The sequence below is a fragment of the Nerophis ophidion genome, linkage group LG18 (assembly GCF_033978795.1).
Source record: "Nerophis ophidion isolate RoL-2023_Sa linkage group LG18, RoL_Noph_v1.0, whole genome shotgun sequence".
Taxonomy (NCBI): Eukaryota; Metazoa; Chordata; class Actinopteri; order Syngnathiformes; family Syngnathidae; genus Nerophis; species Nerophis ophidion.
Genome location: NC_084628.1, coordinates 14167136 through 14185104, shown reverse-complemented (window position 1 = coordinate 14185104; position 17969 = coordinate 14167136). Strand labels below are relative to the sequence as shown.

General features: G+C 42.3%; 1 protein-coding gene across 2 annotated transcripts in view; it reads left to right on the top strand.

Annotated features, from left to right (window-relative positions):
- The window catches only part of b3glcta (beta 3-glucosyltransferase a), a 131739-nt gene that overhangs the window by 82911 nt on the left and 30859 nt on the right, over nucleotides 1-17969 (top strand). For both annotated transcript variants that reach the window (XM_061877306.1, XM_061877305.1), the window contains exons 5-10: nucleotides 5595-5671; nucleotides 6037-6148; nucleotides 11415-11551; nucleotides 11650-11713; nucleotides 12661-12792; nucleotides 17506-17575. In XM_061877306.1, coding sequence (XP_061733290.1) covers nucleotides 5595-5671; nucleotides 6037-6148; nucleotides 11415-11551; nucleotides 11650-11713; nucleotides 12661-12792; nucleotides 17506-17575 — 592 coding nt within the window. The remainder of the gene's footprint in view (nucleotides 1-5594; nucleotides 5672-6036; nucleotides 6149-11414; nucleotides 11552-11649; nucleotides 11714-12660; nucleotides 12793-17505; nucleotides 17576-17969) is intronic.

Here is a 17969-nt window from a genome sequence, read left to right as displayed (position 1 = left end):
TAAGAACAAGTATATACACTAGAAATACATTTGATTATTTACATTAGGTTATTTACAATCTGGGGAGATGGTATGTAAATGGAGGAGGGTATTAATAAAGGGTTGAAGTTGCCTGGAGGTGTTGTTTTAGTGCGGTTTTGAAGGAGGATAGAGATGCACTTACTTTTACACCTGTTGGGAGTGTATTCCACATTGATGTGGCATAGAAATAGAATGAGTTAAGACCTTTGTTAGATCGGAATCTGGGTTTAACGTGGTTTGTGGAGCTCCCCCTGTTGTTGTGGTTATGGCGGTCATTCACGTTAAGGAAGGAGTTTGACATGTACATCGGTATCAGGGAGGTGTAGCGGATTTTATAGATTAGGCTCAGTGCAAGTTGTTTTACTCTGTCCTCCACCCTGTGGTTTCTTCTACTTGCATATCAAGATACAGATGACTGCTAATTCACATTGCAGATGTTTACGGCCATTCATTTCTTGTTTTTTTCTAAAGCCATCAATCTGTGGACTCTCACAAAAAATGTAATCATTAGACGATTATCTTTATAAATGTAGGTTGCGCTAAACAAAACAAGACACAAAATCAATGTTCTTAAGGTAATGTTTGTTGTTAAAAGTGTTAAATGAATTTAAATACAACCGTATTGACAAAAATATAAGATGGTATTTTCTTCCCTGACAACAAAGATGAGTTGTCTAATTTTTAGGGTCTTGAGGTTTATACTGTATATGCAAACCAAAAGTTGGTCCCCCGGTTGAGCAAATAAGCCTTCATCAACTGTCAAGTGCTGAAGAAATAGGATGATTTTTCTTTTTAGTACATTCAACAAGTTTTTTTTTTTTTCAGTGATATGGAAAATATGATTAAAGCAAAGATTAATTTGGTGTTTGATGCATGCTGTATGTGGCATTTGATGTTTTTCCAAAAACGGGTCTTAAAAAATTGAGATTATTTACAAATACAGTATATATTAGGGATGTAACGATAAACTGTATTAAATATAACTGCGGTAAAATGCTGGATGGTTAGCATTTTCATTTTATTTAAAAAATTATCAGAAACCCAGGATTGATAGCTGCACTTTGATTAACTCATGGACTCACTGGCACCAGCTCGTTTGCTCAAATGCTAACTTCCAAACAAGAGGCATTAGCGTCTTTCCCTTTTAAGGAACAACATACATCAATTTTAATGTATATAAACTAGGGCAGTTAAAGTTAACGCAAACTGCACAAAGAAAGGGGAACCTTATGGAAATCTCAGATTCAAAGCCATCGCAAGTCGTTCCCCGGAGAAGACAGGATAATTTTAACAATAAATCGGCGTGAGACGACGTCATCGGAGCGAACGCTGAGCGCGCATCGCTGCTTGGAGTGAGGAGAAACTTCACGTCTATGTTTGGATTACAGCTTAGTGCATTGAAAATATAAAAGGTAGATTGTTACTCAAACTGCTTTATTAAGATGGAGTATACGCTCAGCAGAAACAAAGACGGTAGAGAGGAAGTCTCAAGTCATTTTATCTGAGATTTTTGTCAAAACATGTCAAGTCTTTTCTAATTCCAATCAAACACGTCCGGTTGGCGGTGTCACAATAATAGCGCTACGCTTCACATCCAGTCCAACCAACAAAACAAAGAAAAATCATCTTATAATACGATCCTGCTATTCTGTTTTCATGTGGTATTCTGTGATATTTCTAGCAAAATAAATGTTTTCTGGCAGATTGAAATTAAGTGTAATGGCAGTGACGATAGGAAGGAAGATTTTCTTTGAACAGTCTCGCTTCTTCATAGCTACCACGGAGAAGAGGTTTAATACTGCAGGCATAACTGTCACTGCCCTCTGCAACCCACATTGGAGAATTACGGGTCACTACACAATTTAAATAAATTATAAATTGGTTGTACTTGTATAGCGCTTTTCTACCTTCAAGGTACTCAAAGCACTTTGACACTACTTCCACATTTACCCATTCACACACACATTCACACACTGATGGAGGGAGCTGCCATGCAAGGCGCTAACCAGCACCCATCAGGAGCAAGGGTGAAGAGTCTTGCTCAGGGCATAACGGACGTGACGAGGTTGGTACTAGGTGGGGATTGAACCAGGGACCCTCGGGATGCGCACGGCCACTCTCCCACTGTGCCACGCCGTCCTTTTTCAGTTGAATTTTGAATTCAACCGAAGGGGTGGGAGTAAATACGTTTCACTTCATCACACTTTTTTGGGGGATATTAAGAAAAAACTAACCATTATGTATTTGAATTTTTATGTGTTTTCATTGTAAAATATTTGTTTCTATTTCTGTGCCTTATTGTAATGTGATCAAGATTATTTTCTTTTTTCATTACCGTATTTCCTTGAATTGCCGCCGGGCATACAGTGGGGCAAAAAAGTATTTAGTCAGCCACCAATTGTGCAAGTTTTCCCACTTAAAATGATGACAGAGGTCTGTAATTTTCATCATAGGTACACTTCAACTGTCAGAGACAGAATGTGAAAAAAAATCCAGAAATTCACATTGTAGGAATTTTAAATAATTTATTTTTAGATTATGGTGGAAAACAAGTATTTGGTCAACCATTCAAAGCTCTCACTGATGGAAGGAGGTTTTGGCTCAGAATCTCACAATACATGGCCCCATTCATTCTTTCCTTAACACGGATCAGTCGTCCTGTCACCTTAGCAGTAAAACAGCCCCAAGGCATGATGTTTCCACCCCCATGCTTCACAGAAAGTATGGTGTTCTTGGGATACAACTCAGAATTCTTCTTCCTCTAAACACGACAAGTTGAGTTTATACCAAAAAGTTCTATTTTGGTTTCATCTGACCACATGACATTCTCCCAATCCTCTGCTGTATCATCCATGTATCCATTTTGGTAAGCAAATCAATTGTCCAGTCATTGTAATAAAAACTGAAAAATTATCCGTCCATGGTTCACTTATTAATGTCGAAAAATTATATATAATTTCGATATCGCGATTAATTTTGAGTATACTATGAACAAAATGCAATTAATCGCAATTAAATATTTTAATCATTTGACAGCCCTAATATAAACACATTACTCTCTGAGCAACTAAGCTACTCTATTGTGCACTTTGAACCTACAGTACAAGCTGTGCTCTATTAGAACAGAGTGATCTTGCTATACTCTGAGGAACATGATACAGAGGTGCTTTTTCAATGCGTTCAAGGACGGCTGAACAGGGTAGTACACCACAACGCCCGCCAGAACACTTGTCAGTGAAGCATAAGAAACATAACACATGCAAAGTTAAAGTTAAAGTACCAATGATTGTCACACACACACTAGGTGTGGTGAAATTTGTCCTCTGCATTTGACCCATCCCCTTGATCACCCCCTGGGAAGTGAGGGGAGCAGTGGGCAGCAGCGGTGCCGCGCCCGTGAATCATTTATGGTGACTTAACCCCCAATTCCAACCCTTGATGCTGAGTGCCAAGCAGGGAGGCAATGGGTCCAATTTTTTTATAGTCTTTGGTATGACTCGGCTGGGGTTTGAACTCCCAACCTACCGATCTCATGGCGGACACTCTAACCACTAGGCCATTGAAAATTGTGGGCTTTCTAACAGTAGGTCTATTTATTTTAGTTATTTAAAAAGAAAAATATTCCAGTGTGTCTTTAAGTACTTTTTTAAACACTATCTCGCGATGATATTGATAATCGTGATAGTCACAATAAAGTACAGTACATATGCAAACATGTGGCCCAAACAACTTATCTGTCGAGTCAGTCAGAGCTTTTCTTCCTGTCGCTAACATACACTCTGGATAAAGCAGTCACCAAACTGTTGAGCATGATGGGGGTTTTTCAAGTTATTTCATCTGTCTATATATCCATTTTCTACCGCTTATTCCCTTTGGGCTGATATTGAAAACATGACTTACAAAAAGTAATGATAAAATAAATTTGTCATTCTTGTGTTTTTCATAACCCGTTTTTCAAAAAGCGCCATTGTCTCATATTCAGGGTCTGGAAATGTAAACAGGCGAACTAATAAATGGAGCCGAGCTCTTCAGAGGTTTTCTACCTGTCACTCAAACGCACACTAGAGGCCATCCCAAAAAAGTTAACAATTGTTAAATACAGTTAAATACTACACTATCTTTTTAATTGCAATTCACTGATATTTAAAACATAAATGTAAGATATGCAAATATTTTTCCAAAAAACGGTCTTGAAAAAGCAGGGTTGTCTTGCATCTATATGTTGAGAGATATATAGATGCAAAACAACAGGTGCTGCCGAATGTCTTTCTTGCAAATCAGAGCTTCTTTTAATCTCATTTATACATACTAGTCACCAAAAAAAAATGCTTTGAGAAAGTAGGTCAAAATGTGGGTCAGTACGGTATGTCAGTGGTTCTCAACCTTTTTTCATGGATGTACCCCCTGTGAAATTTTTTTTAATTAAAGTACCCCCTAATCCAAACAAAGCATTTTTGGTTGAAAAAAATATATAAAGAAGTAAAATATAGTACTATGTCATCAGTTTCTGATTTATTAAAGTGTATAACAGTGCAAAATACTGCTCATTTCTAGTGGTCTTTCTTGAACTATTTGGAAAAAATATATATAAAAATACCAAAAAACTTGTTGAAAAATAAACAAGTGATTCAATTATAAATACAAATTTCTACACATAGAAGTAATCATCAACTTAAAGTGCCCTTTTTGGGGATTGTAATAGAGATCCATCTGGATTCATGAGCTTAATTCTAAACATTTCTTCACAAAAAAAGACATCTTTAACATCAATATTTATGGAACATGTCTACAAAAAATCTAGCTGTCAACACTGAATATTGCATTGTTTAATTTCTTTTCACAGTTTATGAACTTACATTCATATTTTGTTGAAGTATTATTGAATAAATATATTTATAAAGGATTTTTGAATTGTTGCTATTTTTAGAATATTTAAAAAAAATCTCACGTACCCCTTGGCATACCTTCAAGTACCCCCAGGGGTACGCGTACCCCCTATTTGAGAACCACTGCTCTATGTTATACCTTGCAATACATAAAAGTAAAGTTTTTTTCTTGTTTTTTTTTAAAGCAAATGTTTTTGTTTATTTCAGAAAATGCAGACTTTTGCTGTGCTTGTAATGTTTGGTGTTCAGTTCAACAACATCCTGCCTAATTTCAGAGCATTAGCAGCAACTTTTACTTGATGGGAAGCGATGGCAGCTGGTGTTCGTTTGTTTTAATGAGTATGCATTTTTTATAAACTGATGTGAAAGTTAATTTAGTATCTCATTTTTTTAAGATAATGTGACTTGTAGAATAGGAGTGTCCACACAGTAACATGAAAAAATGTGGCAGGGCTGCTTTGATTCACTTTTTGCATTGAAGATTCTAAAACCAATCCAGTGTAGGTTATTGTATGCTACATAATCTAAACAAAATATCTTCATCTTGGCTTTGCTTGGCTTTTTTTAACTGTTTTTATTGTGCCAATATAATTGAAAACGGTCCCATGGTCGCACTTTGGCCAGCGACTGTGTACGTTCCTGTAGTCAACGCCAAGAATTTGTTGATGTGTTGTTGTTTTTTTCCAGAAACCACCGGTGGTTCTGCTTCTGCACAATTTATCAGACAATGAAGGAGACTGGAGTATCCTTCCTATGCTGCCATAGTGAGTACACCTGAGTTCATCAGCTGCATTCACAAAGATAATCAACCATCTCCTGGTTGACATTTCTGTGATTATACCACACAGAAAGGCCAGTGAGAGACAGCTTGTACATTTCTTAGCTCAGCGCTCTGGCTTTGACATTTACTCGTGTCGTCGACAAGATGAATCTATACACTCTCATTCCGGAACAGAGATGTTGTCTCGATGCTTGTGATGTTTGTGTCGGAATGCCCCTCGGGGGAAATCTGCTCGCCTTGATTTGACAAACCATGCGCTGCTAAGTCAGCGAGGCCTGGCATTGAAATTAAACATTCTGTTTGTTCTGATTGTGATTGTAAAAGATGTGTTTCCCTATGTGTCCTCAGCTTGTCTCGCTCCTTTGGGAAGAATTCCTCCTGGATTCTGTTTCTCGAGGAGGAGACCGATGTGAGGATGACGAGGCTGGTTGAAGTCCTCGCAAAGTTTGACAAGAATAAAGTGAGTCTACCGCTTCTTGCATCTCCTTGGCAAAAATAAAAAAAATGCCGTTGGCAGGTACAAAGCATTGCGAGCTCTGTTGATCATCTGCTCAATTAAGAGAGCCACCATCTGCTGAGCTGAGGTGGCGCACAGTGAAAGCTGACAGAAATGTCAGTCATTCTGCTGCTGTAATGCTAATTTGAGTCTCTAGGCGCATGATTTTGAATATCTGTTTTTTATCGTAGACACGGATATTTAATGTGCAGCAGGTAGACTATTGCTCTTTTTTCTAACTTTCTGGCATTGCTTTCATCCTGAGGCAGGAACCCTTGTGATTTTTACGAGACACCTCCAGGCTTGAGGCAAAGGAAGCTAAGTGGAGTGCACTACTTGGTTTCCCCCAGCAGAGACACATTTACACTCACATTCACACACCTGGGCCGATTTAAGTTATTTCCCTAAAATGGTTCATACTGTGGCCAAATTACAGCATTTTTATGTTATCAATTGGTATTTGCTGGCTAAAATTATAAATAATAATGGGAAATGTTAAGATGTTCGTAAAAATATAAGCTATGTTCCATCCATCCATTTTCTACCGCTTGTCCCTTATGGGGTTGTTTTTTACATTTTTCAAATTGTACTGAATTTATATCATTGATTCTATTATAGGAATTTTGTGGATTTTTTTCACTATTCTAAAAGATCAGTTAGGTATCTTTTTAGTGTAGTCGAGAAAAGTGCTGCACAAATTGGGGCCCAGGGGCCAAATTTGGCTTGTGCAGTTATTTGGTTTGGCCCTTCAAAGGGTGGCTTCACAAATGTAAAACATATTTATACTGAGCTGCAACCTTATCGTGGTAGAGGAGTTTGCGTGTCCCAATGATCCTAGGAGCTATGTTGTCTGGGGGCATAAAGCCCCCTGTTAGGGTCTCCCAAGGCAAACAGGTTCTAGGTGAGGGATCAGACAAAGAGCAGCTCGAAGACCTTTATGAAGAAGAAAAATCATGGACACAGATTTCCCTCGCCCGGACGCGGGTCACCGGGGCCCCCCTCTGGAGCCAGGCCCGGAGGTGGGGCACGATGGCGAGCGCCTGGTGGCCAGGCCTGTTCCCATGGGGCCCGGCCGGGCACAGCCCGAAGAGGCAACGTGGGTCACCCCTCCAATGGTCTCACCACCCATAGCAGGGGCCATAGAGGTCGGGTGCATTGTGAGCTGGGCGACAGCCGAAGGCAGGGCACTTGGCGGTCCGATCCTCGGCTACAGAAGCTAGCTCTTGGGACGTGGAACGTCACGTCACTGGGGGGGAAAGAGCCTGAGCTAGTGCGCGAAGTCGAGAAATTCCGGCTGGATATAGTTGGACTCACTTCGACGCACAGCAAGGGCTCTGGAACCACTTCTCTCGAGAGGGATTGGACCCTCTTCCACTCTGGCGTTGCCGGCAGTGAGAGGCGACGGTCTGGGGTGGCAATTCTTGTTTCCCCCCGGCTCAAAGCCTGTACGTTGGAGTTAAACCCGGTGGACGAAAGGGTAGCCTCTCTCCGCCTTCGGGTGGGGGGACGGGTCCTGACTGTTGTTTGTGCTTATGCACCAAACAGCAGTTCAGAGTACCCACCCTTTTTGGGTACACTCGAGGGAGTACTGGAAAGTGCTCCCCCGGGTGATTCCCTTGTCCTACTGGGAGACTTCAACGCTCACGTTGGCAACGACAGTGAAACCTGGAGAGGCGTGATTGGGAAGAATGGCCGCCCGGATCTGAACCCGAGTGGTGTTTTGTTATTGGACTTTTGTGCTCGTCACAGTTTGTCCATAACAAACACCATGTTAGAACATAAGGGTGTCCATATGTGCACTTGGCACCAGGACACCCTAGGCCGCAGTTCCATGATCGACTTTGTAGTTGTGTCATCGGATTTGCGGCCTCATGTTTTGGACACTCGGGTGAAGAGAGGGGCGGAGCTTTCTACCGATCACCACCTGATGGTGAGTTGGCTGCGATGGTGGGGGAGGATGCCGGACAGACCTGGGAGGCCCAAACGCATTGTGAGGGTCTGCTGGAAACGTCTGGCAGAGTCTCCTGTCAGACAAAGTTTCAATCCCCACCTCCAGAAGAACTTTGAACATGTCACGAGGGAGGTGCTGGACATTGAGTCCGAGTGGACCATGTTCCGCACCTCTATTGTCGAGGCGGCAGATCGGAGCTGTGGCCGCAAGGTAGTTGGTGCCTGTCGGGGCGGCAATCCTAAAACCCCTTGGTGGACACCAGCGGTGAGGGATGCCGTCAAGCTGAAGAAGGAGTCCTATCTGGTCCTTTTGGCTCATAGGACTCCGGAAGCAGTCGACAGGTACCGACAGGCCAAGCGGTGTGCAGCTTCAGCGGTCGCGGAGGCAAAAACTCGGACATGGGAAGAGTTCGGGGAAGCCATGGAAAACGACTTCCGGACGGCTTCGAAGCGATTCTGGACCACCGTCCGCCGCCTCAGGAAGGGGAAGCAGTGCACTATCAACACCGTGTATGGTGCGGATGGTGTTCTGCTGACCTCGACTGCGGATGTTGTGGATAGGTGGAAGGAATACTTCGAAGACCTCCTCAATCCCACCAACACGTCTTCCTATGAGGAAGCAGTGCCTGGGGAATCTGTGGTGGACTCTCCTATTTCTAGGGCTGAGGTCGCTGAGGTAGTTAAAAAGCTCCTCGGTGGCAAGGCCCCAGGGGTGGACGAGACCCGCCCGGAGTTCCTTAAGGCTCTGGATGCTGTGGGGCTGTCTTGGTTGACAAGACTTTGCAGCATCGAGTGGACATCGGGGGCGGTACCTCTGGATTGGTAGACCGGGGTGGTGGTTCCTCTCTTTAAGAAGGGGGACCGGAGGGTGTGTTCCAACTATCGTGGGATCACACTCCTCAGCCTTCCTGGTAAGGCTTATTCAGGTGTACTGGAGAGGAGGCTACGTCGGATAGTCGAACCTCGGATTCAGGAGGAACAGTGTGGTTTTCGTCCTGGTCGTGGAACTGCGGACCAGCTCTATACTCTCGGCAGGGTTCTTGAGGGTGGATGGGAGTTTGCCCAACCAGTCTACATGTGCTTTGTGGACTTGGAGAAGGCATTCGACCGTGTCCCTCGGGAAGTCCTGTGGGGAGTGCTCAGAGAGTATGGGGTATCGGACTGTCTTATTGTGGCGGTCCGTTCCCTGTACGATCAGTGCCAGAGCTTGGTCCGCATTGCCGGCAGTAAGTCGAACACATTTCCAGTGAGGGTTGGACTCCGCCAAGGCTGTCCTTTGTCACCGATTCTGTTCATAACTTTTATGGCCAGAATTTCTAGGTGCAGTCAAGGCGTTGATGGGTTCCGGTTTGGTAACCGCAGGATTAGGTCTCTGCTTTTTGCAGATGATGTGGTCCTGATGGCTTCATCTGACCGGATCTTCAGCTCTCGCTGGATCGGTTCGCAGCCGAGTGTGAAGCGACCGGAATGAGAATCAGCACCTCCAAGTCCGAGTCCATGGTTCTCGCCCGGAAAAGGGTGGAGTGCCATCTCCGGGTTGGGGAGGAGACCCTGCCCCAAGTGGAGGAGTTCAAGTACCTAGGAGTCTTGTTCACGAGTGGGGGAAGAGTGGATCGTGAGATCGACAGGCGGATCGGTGCGGCGTCTTCAGTAATGCGGACGTTGTATCGATCCGTTGTGGTGAAGAAGGAGCTGAGCCGGAAGGCAAAGCTCTCAATTTACCGGTCGATCTACGTTCCCATCCTCACCTATGGTCATGAGCTTTGGGTCATGACCGAAAGGATAAGATCACGGGTACAAGCGGCCGAAATGAGTTTCCTCCGCCGTGTGGCGGGGCTCTCCCTTAGAGATAGGGTGAGAAGCTCTGCCATCCGGGAGGGACTCAAAGTAAAGCCGCTGCTCCTTCACATCGAGAGGAGCCAGATGAGGTGGTTCGGGCATCTGGTCAGGATGCCACCCGAACGCCTCCCTAGGGAGGTGTTTTGGGCACGTCCAACCGGTAGGAGGCCACGGGGAAGACCTAGGACACATTGGGAAGACTATGTCTCCCGGCTGGCCTGGGAACGCCTCGGGATCCCCCGGGAAGAGCTAGACGAAGTGGCTGGGGAGAGGGAAGTCTGGGTTTCCCTGCTTAGGCTGTTGCCCCCGCAACCCGACCTCGGATAAGCGGAAGATGATGGATGGATGGATGGATTTATACTGACCTTCTGTTAGGCTTACTAGACGTCTCCCGATTTGATATCGGATATCAGCCCGATAGCTTAAGAAAAAAAAAAGGATCAAGGTTGAGTTTTTTGTATTTTAGTCAAGTATAGGTTAATTGGCAACACTAAAATTGGCCTTAGTGTGTGAATGTGAGTGTGAATGTTGTCCGTCTATCTGTTTTTGCCATGCGATAAGGTGGCGACTTGTCCAGGGTGTACCCCGCCTACTGCCCGGATGCAGCTGAGATAGGCTCCAGCATCCCCTGCGATCCCATAAGGGACAAGCGGTGAAAATTTGTTAGATGGATTTACAATAGGTAAATAAGATAGCAGCTTACATGAAGGCTAAGCATACAAGCCAGACATATGTAATAAGTGTCCATAATTGAACAATATTGCAATCTAAAACACAGAAATTGTCAATATGAAAACAAGTATCAAATAATTATAGTTACATGATATTTATCTTACATAATAGTTACTTGCAAAGTCTTCAAGGCAGAAGTGTATTAGGAAGAATCCAGTGACAAACTTGTCAGCTTCATCCAACTTATTGTCATGACCTTAATTAATTATTTTGACCACAATATGTCACCATAAAAACATTTACCAATCCACTTTAACTTTAAGACAGCATAATTCCATTCCAGGTATTAATAATACATGGGTTAGTGGTTTTTATACCTATCATTGTTCTCTGTTTGAGTAATTTCACTTGACCAAATATTTTCTAACGTTCCACATTGTAAAATAATTCAAGAATAGAAAAGGAACCTTTTGTCAAAAACATTATGGTTTTGCATTAACATCTCATAACACAATGTTGTACAATAATATAATTCAAGTCCATTTTAGGTCCATGTTTGGTTTGAATAAGTTTGTGCTTCAAGTGCTGTCTGTTTCTGTTGGTTTGAATGTTATCGTATCAAAGTTGCTATATTTTAACTGTGAATCACCTTTTTATCACCCATTATTTCATGACTTATAGGTGTATTTAGTTACACAATATCTGGGTTAAAGATCCAAAATGGACCCTGTATCGTAAACTAAAGATATAGTCTCAACTATTCCATCAGGAATGGTTTCTCGGGAAGCCCCTCCATGACGAGGAGTCCACCATCATCCATCACTACGCCTTCGCAGAGAACCCCTCCATCTTCAAATACCCTGACTTCTCCGCCGCGTGGGCCTTAAGCATCCCCCTCGTAGTCCGGTCAGTGCGCAAGAATTTTTGTGCTCATGTCAGGTATTCTTAAATCAAAGGTAGTCCTTGATCCATAGGAATGTCACACTGTGATTTGTTGTTTTTAGGCTTGCCGACAAAGTCAGAGAAGAGCCGCTGAAATCAGACTTCACCATTGACCTGAAACACGAGGTGAGATACAGTACTAGTCAAATGTTTTGAGACACTTATCCTGTGAATAGCAAGAGAAAGTGTCTCCAAACCTTTGAGTGGTACTATTCAGTGTCATTAAACTTTCTCCTACTTCTATTCTTGAAAATAGCAATGCATGAAAGCTGTCTGAAGTTGTGGTGAAAACAGAATCAATGTTTTAATCTCCAAAAATAATGCATGAGAAGCATGATTTGGTTAGAGATGAAGGAAAAAATGGTTTGAATAATAAAATGAGGCTTCTTTCCACATTAAAATTAAAAACATTCATACCGTTTCTTGTAACTAATTGTACCATGTTTGGCATGTAAATTATATATATATATACATATATATATATATATATATATATATATATATATACATACATACATACAATCACAAGGCATTCCTGGTGTATTCAATCAATTTACAGCCCAAATCAGAAAATTACAAAGAAAGTTAAAAGCATGCATATGTTGACCTACTTAAAACATATAGTAGAATGCTATTCAATTAGCCATCAAATGTCACATTCATGGTCTTACGAGTGTGGAAAATAGCAATATAACTATTATTTATTGATTAAAAGTGTCAATTTAAATGTTGTCGTCTTTTCCGAAAAAAAATAATTCCAAGCTGTTTGAAAAGTTAGGTGACTATTAGGTTTTTTTTTAGTTCTGTGTGTTGGGGGTTTTATAGTTTGTTGTTGTCGCAACCTTGATTTTTTTTCATGGTAAAGGTTTGGACTTACTTGATTTAAGCGCATTTAAATTCAAGTCATTTGATGACACGTAAGTACCTGATTGGCTAAGTGCAACTCCCTGTCTTTTATAAGGATGATAATGCTTAATTTGTGTTTGATTATAGTAACCACAATCATCATGTATAGACCTAATAACTAGAAGAATGAGCGGCGTAATCAAGCTCACTGCTTGTTACTATCACAGGTGTCCTTGTACATTTGGGACAACGGCAAGGGACCACATCTGACTGCCGTACCCGAGTTGTGCACTGAGACCGAGGACTCTCCGAGGGCCGACTTCTGTGCCACCACTCTGAGTGCCAAACCTCCTCCCTGTGTGAGTATCGTCCTTCCCCTTCCAACAGTAAATTCAAGGCAACCAAAACCCATACATGTACACTACTTCATCTTCATGCTGTCCACCGCAGACTGTAACAGAACCAAAATGTCACCATGACCTTGCATGTTATTGCTTTCTATATGCAATTTAGTGCTGCAATGTAGTTGCAAGTGGCAGTTGTATCGACTTTTAGGCTTTCTGCATCTTTGATCATATACTATCTCCAACAAAGGCTCTGTTTGGATTAGATCTCATTTCGAGGAAATTGCATTTTGCACACACACAAGGATCTTGTTTGTCCCTCCACAGCTCAAATCGGATATGCTTGATTAATGCGATACGCTTAGGCTTTAATATTGATCTGATGTGCTGCTTCCTGTTTACTAGAAGATACAACAAAAAAAGATCCACTTTAATACGTGTGTGCAGAAGAACGTTATTAGTTAAAGGTGGTCTTTTGACTATGTACTGTATGTATAAGAATTAATAGTGGAAACATGACTCAATTAATCAATTATATCTAATAATATTTCATAAAACAATGAGCATTTCTTTTTCTTTTTATTGTTAAAGAATAACAACCAATTAATCGTAAAAGGCCAGGTAACAAATACAGGATTTAAACACCAGTTGAGATCGACAGCGTCTCTGCTAGCGGTTGCAGTAAATGCTCCAGTTAAAGTACCATTAGAGTGGAAAAACAATTGTACTTAAAATCCGCAAAGTATGTGAAAATACCGTCTAAACATCACAACATAAATCATTTACCATGAATTGATTAACGTGGACCCCGACTTAAACAAGTTGAATAACTTATTCGGGTGTTACCATTTAGTGGTCAATTGTACGGAATATGTACTGTACTGTGCAATCTACTAATAAAAGATTCAATCAAAAAAAAAAACATGCCACAAATTCAGTCAACCGTTTTTGAATATTCCGCTGTGATTGTCTTCGCTACTTTCCGTAGGTTGACATCACCGGAGTAACACTTCTGCACTCTGACCATAGTATCAGATAAGTCATATAGGAAATATTCCCAGATTAGAGCGATATGTGCTGTCTATCATTCACAATCCTTATATAAGACATGAACATGTGTTTGTTTGTTTGTTTTTTTATGCGTTCTAATCGTAAATAAATAAATAAATAGTCTGTCAATGGGGGCTCTCTACTCTGCCCATAAAACCCTCTAAATAACCACCCAAAACTTGCCAACAATACTTTATAAAATTATCATGACCTGAATATTAACCAAATATTAGCGATGTTGTTATTATAAGCACGAACACAGACAAACTATATTTTGGCGAATTGATAACACTGCTCAGTAGCCTTCTACTGGCCGCGATGTCCTGCTGCTCCCGTCTCGGCTCGTCAAAGTTATTCTAAATTGTAAAACATGCCTCTCATCAGAATATTATGAGGATTTAGCCATAAATATATAAGCTGTTCAACTGTGACATTCAATTTATACCCAGGGATGGAGACAAATACACACAACTGTAGATGGTGTCTGTAGGGAAACTTTTCCTTGTTAACTCTTTGTGTGCATCAGGAATAATTCTTCATCTAAACGGGAAGATATAGACATCCTATCAGTCGTCATCAAAGTAAGAGCAGACATTGCACAGTAAGCTATTGTTTTATTACGTTTGGAATTTTTATTTCTTGTTTAGGACTTCGCAATATTGCTACATGATGCTTAGTGTTTCACTAAAGCTGGATTTGTTTAGCGTAGCTTCTAAAACTTGTAGCTCATTCTCCTAAAATTCAAGATCAACAATATACGTTTCTGGATCATCATTTTTCCCCAAGTAGCTCTCACAAAGTCTGCATGGTGTGCATTGTTGTTGATAGGGAAGGGATCTGCGGTTCCTACCTCTATGTCACACAATTACGTGACTGGCTTCCTCATTATTTCTTAAAATGGCTCGGGAATAACTGAGAGATTGATACTTTTTTTGATATTCTCTCACAAACTTTGTATGGATTCTGTGGGGCTGTCTTGATTGACAAGACTCTGCAGCATCGCATGGACATCGGGGGCGGTACCTCTGGATTGGCAGATCGGGGTGGTGGTTCCTCTCTTTAAGAAGGGGGAATGGAGGGTGTGTTCCAACTATCGTGGGATCACACTCCTCAGCCTTCCCGGTAAGGTTTATTCAGGTGTACTGGAGAGGAGGCTATGCCGGATAGTCGAACCTCGGATTCAGGAGGAACAGTGTGGTTTTCGTCCTGGTCGTGGAACTGCGGACCAGCTCCATACTCTCGGCAGGGTTCTTGAGGGTGCATGGGAGTTTGCCCAACCAGTCTACATGTGCTTTGTGGACTTGGAGAAGGCATTCGACCGTGTCCCTCGGGAAGTCCTGTGGGGAGTGCTCAGAGAGTATGGGGTATCGGAATGTGTTATTGTGGCAGCCCGCTCCCTGTACGATCAGTGCCAGAGCTTGGTCCGCATTGCCGGCAGTAAGTCGAACACATTTCCAGTGAGGGTTGGACTCCGCCAAGGCTGTCCTTTATTACCGATTCTGTTTATAACTTTTATGGACAGAATTTCTAGGCGCAGTTAAGGCGTTGAGGGGTTCCGGTTTGGTGACCGCAGGATTAGGTCTCTGCTTTTTGCAGATGATGTGGTCCTGATGGCTTCATCTGGCCGGGATCTTCAGCTCTCACTGGATCAGTTTGCAGCCGAGTGTGAAGCGACCGGAATGAGAATCAGCACCTCCAAGTCCGAGTCCATGGTTCTCGCCCGGAAAAGGGTGGAGTGCCATCTCCGGGTTGGGGAGGAGACCCTGCCCCAAGTGGAGGAGTTCAAGTACCTAGGAGTCTTGTTCACGAGTGGGGGAAGAGTGGATCGTGAGATCGACAGGCGGATCGGTGCGGCGTCTTCAGTAATGCGGACGTTGTATCGATCCGTTGTGGTGAAGAAGGAGCTGAGCCGGAAGGCAAAGCTCTCAATTTACCGGTCGATCAACGTTCCCATCCTCACCTATGGTCATGAGCTTTGGGTCATGACCGAAAGGATAAGATCACGGGTACAAGCGGCCGAAATGACTTTCCTCCGCCGTGTGGCGGGGCTCTCCCTTAGAGATAGGGTGAGAAGCTCTGCCATCCGGCAGGAACTCAAAGTAAAGCCGCTGCTCCTCCACATCGAGAGGAGCCAGACGAGGTGGTTCGGGCATCTGGTCAGGATGCCACCCGAACGCCTCCCTAGGGAGGTGTTTAGGGGACGTCCAACCGGTAGGAGGCTACGGGGAAGACCCAGGACACGTTGGGAAGACTGTGTCCCGGCTGGCCTGAGAACGCCTCGGGATCCCCCGGGAAGAGCTAGACGAAGTGGCTGGGGAAAGGGAAGTCTGGGTTTCCCTGCTTAGGCTGTTGCCCCCGCGACCCGACCTCAGATAAGCGGAAGAAGATGGATGGATGGAAACTTTGTATGTCTTTCAGTGTCATACAGCAGACATATATGATAATAGCTTCGGTATTGAGTCAACTTGTCTTTCCACTCTACTGGTAATTTTATGTCTCTAGTTCAGATGTGTCCAAAGTGCGGTCAAGGGGCCACTTTCGGCCCGCAGCTAGTTGTTTCCTGACATGTTCTGAAAATGTAATAAATTGTTTATAAACAAACTCTATTAGATATAACACTACCAACTGCCTCTCACATATAAACCACAATCTTACATTGTTTTATAGCTTTGAATATACTGTTGTACAGTATTTTGAATTGAATTTAGCATCTTTATTGTACAAAATTTATCAAAGTGGGCCCCCACATTCTTTCATTTTTCAGTATGCGGCGGTCGGTGGAAAAATTTTGGACACCCCTGTGCTCGTCACTTAACTGCTGCGAGTCCTACAGTCTCCATGGACTGAAAAAGCCACCGGTGGCTAATTAGCACCAAACCAAAAAAAAACATCAACGTGGCTGAAGGCAACATCTTGATATATTTTTTTCTTAAGTATACATGACGGCAGTAGCTGCTTTTAAAGTATTATAAGGCCAGCATCCAGTTGATTTATTTTGCTCTGCATGCGCTTTAAAATGTTGCTACTCAGTCATTGATTCAAGCGCAGTACTGTATGTGATGTCCACCCTATAAAGACCTGCGGTATAGTAAATGGGCGAATCGTTTTGCCTCCAAATGAGCGTGGCCATGAAACAAACGCCTTGCCTTCCCCGCCATCATACAGTTATCTTGTTTTAAACATAGATTAATCACCTCATTTGAATTAGCTGCTGTGGCAATAATTCAGCATCCATCATTGTCTGAGGTTATACACTGTCATTACGTTGTGAGATAAGCCCCGTGTGCAATCAATGTAAATCTAGTTTCCGTATTATAATGCATTCTGTGAGGGTGACTAAATACTTTAGTTTGACTGAGTAAGTTTCACAGAGATGTGCCATTTCCTCTTCTGGTCCCATCACCAGGTGTACAGTATTTTTGGCCAACTTTTTTTTTAAGTATATCTCAAATGCTCAGAGAGTTGAGCAGGCGCAATTCTCTGCAAGCCTGCAAAGGTGTCATCAAGCCAAACCATCGTCACCCCATTGGAGAGAAAATGTCATTCCGTACTCTTTTTGCAGAGACCTCTTGACACACAATCACAGCCTGAAAAGTCGATCCCCATCGCTTTGATGCATTTAAAATCGAACTTTGTGCTTCCATTTGTCTGATATGTTGTTTGTTGGTTTCACGAAAGGGTGAGCCGGTGAATGAAGAAGATGTTTTTGTGGCCGTAAAAACTTGTAGGAAGTTCCACAGTGAAAGAGGTGAGTGATTTTGCCAATGCCTGTTCAAATAAATATTATGTTATTATTATTTTTGTGTATTTACTTTTACCACACACAGGTCTTTGCAAAGATAACATGGCTTTGTTTTTGGTTCATTAAACAATTTCAAATTTATCATGAGACGGTTAAAGCATATGGTGTTTACTAATATTTTGAAAAAGACCAAACAGATATTTTTTATCCTGGATTCCATTCATCTGTCATTATTTTACAATAAACATTGTCAGACAAAGTTTTTGCTTCGTCCATACACTAAGTTTGTTTATATTCAGTTTTTTCTGCTATATTTATTTAGTATTTTTTTTCAAATTTTTCATTTTGAATTATTTATCCCAGTATTTTATGTTTTTATTTAGTATTTTAGTTTTCTGTC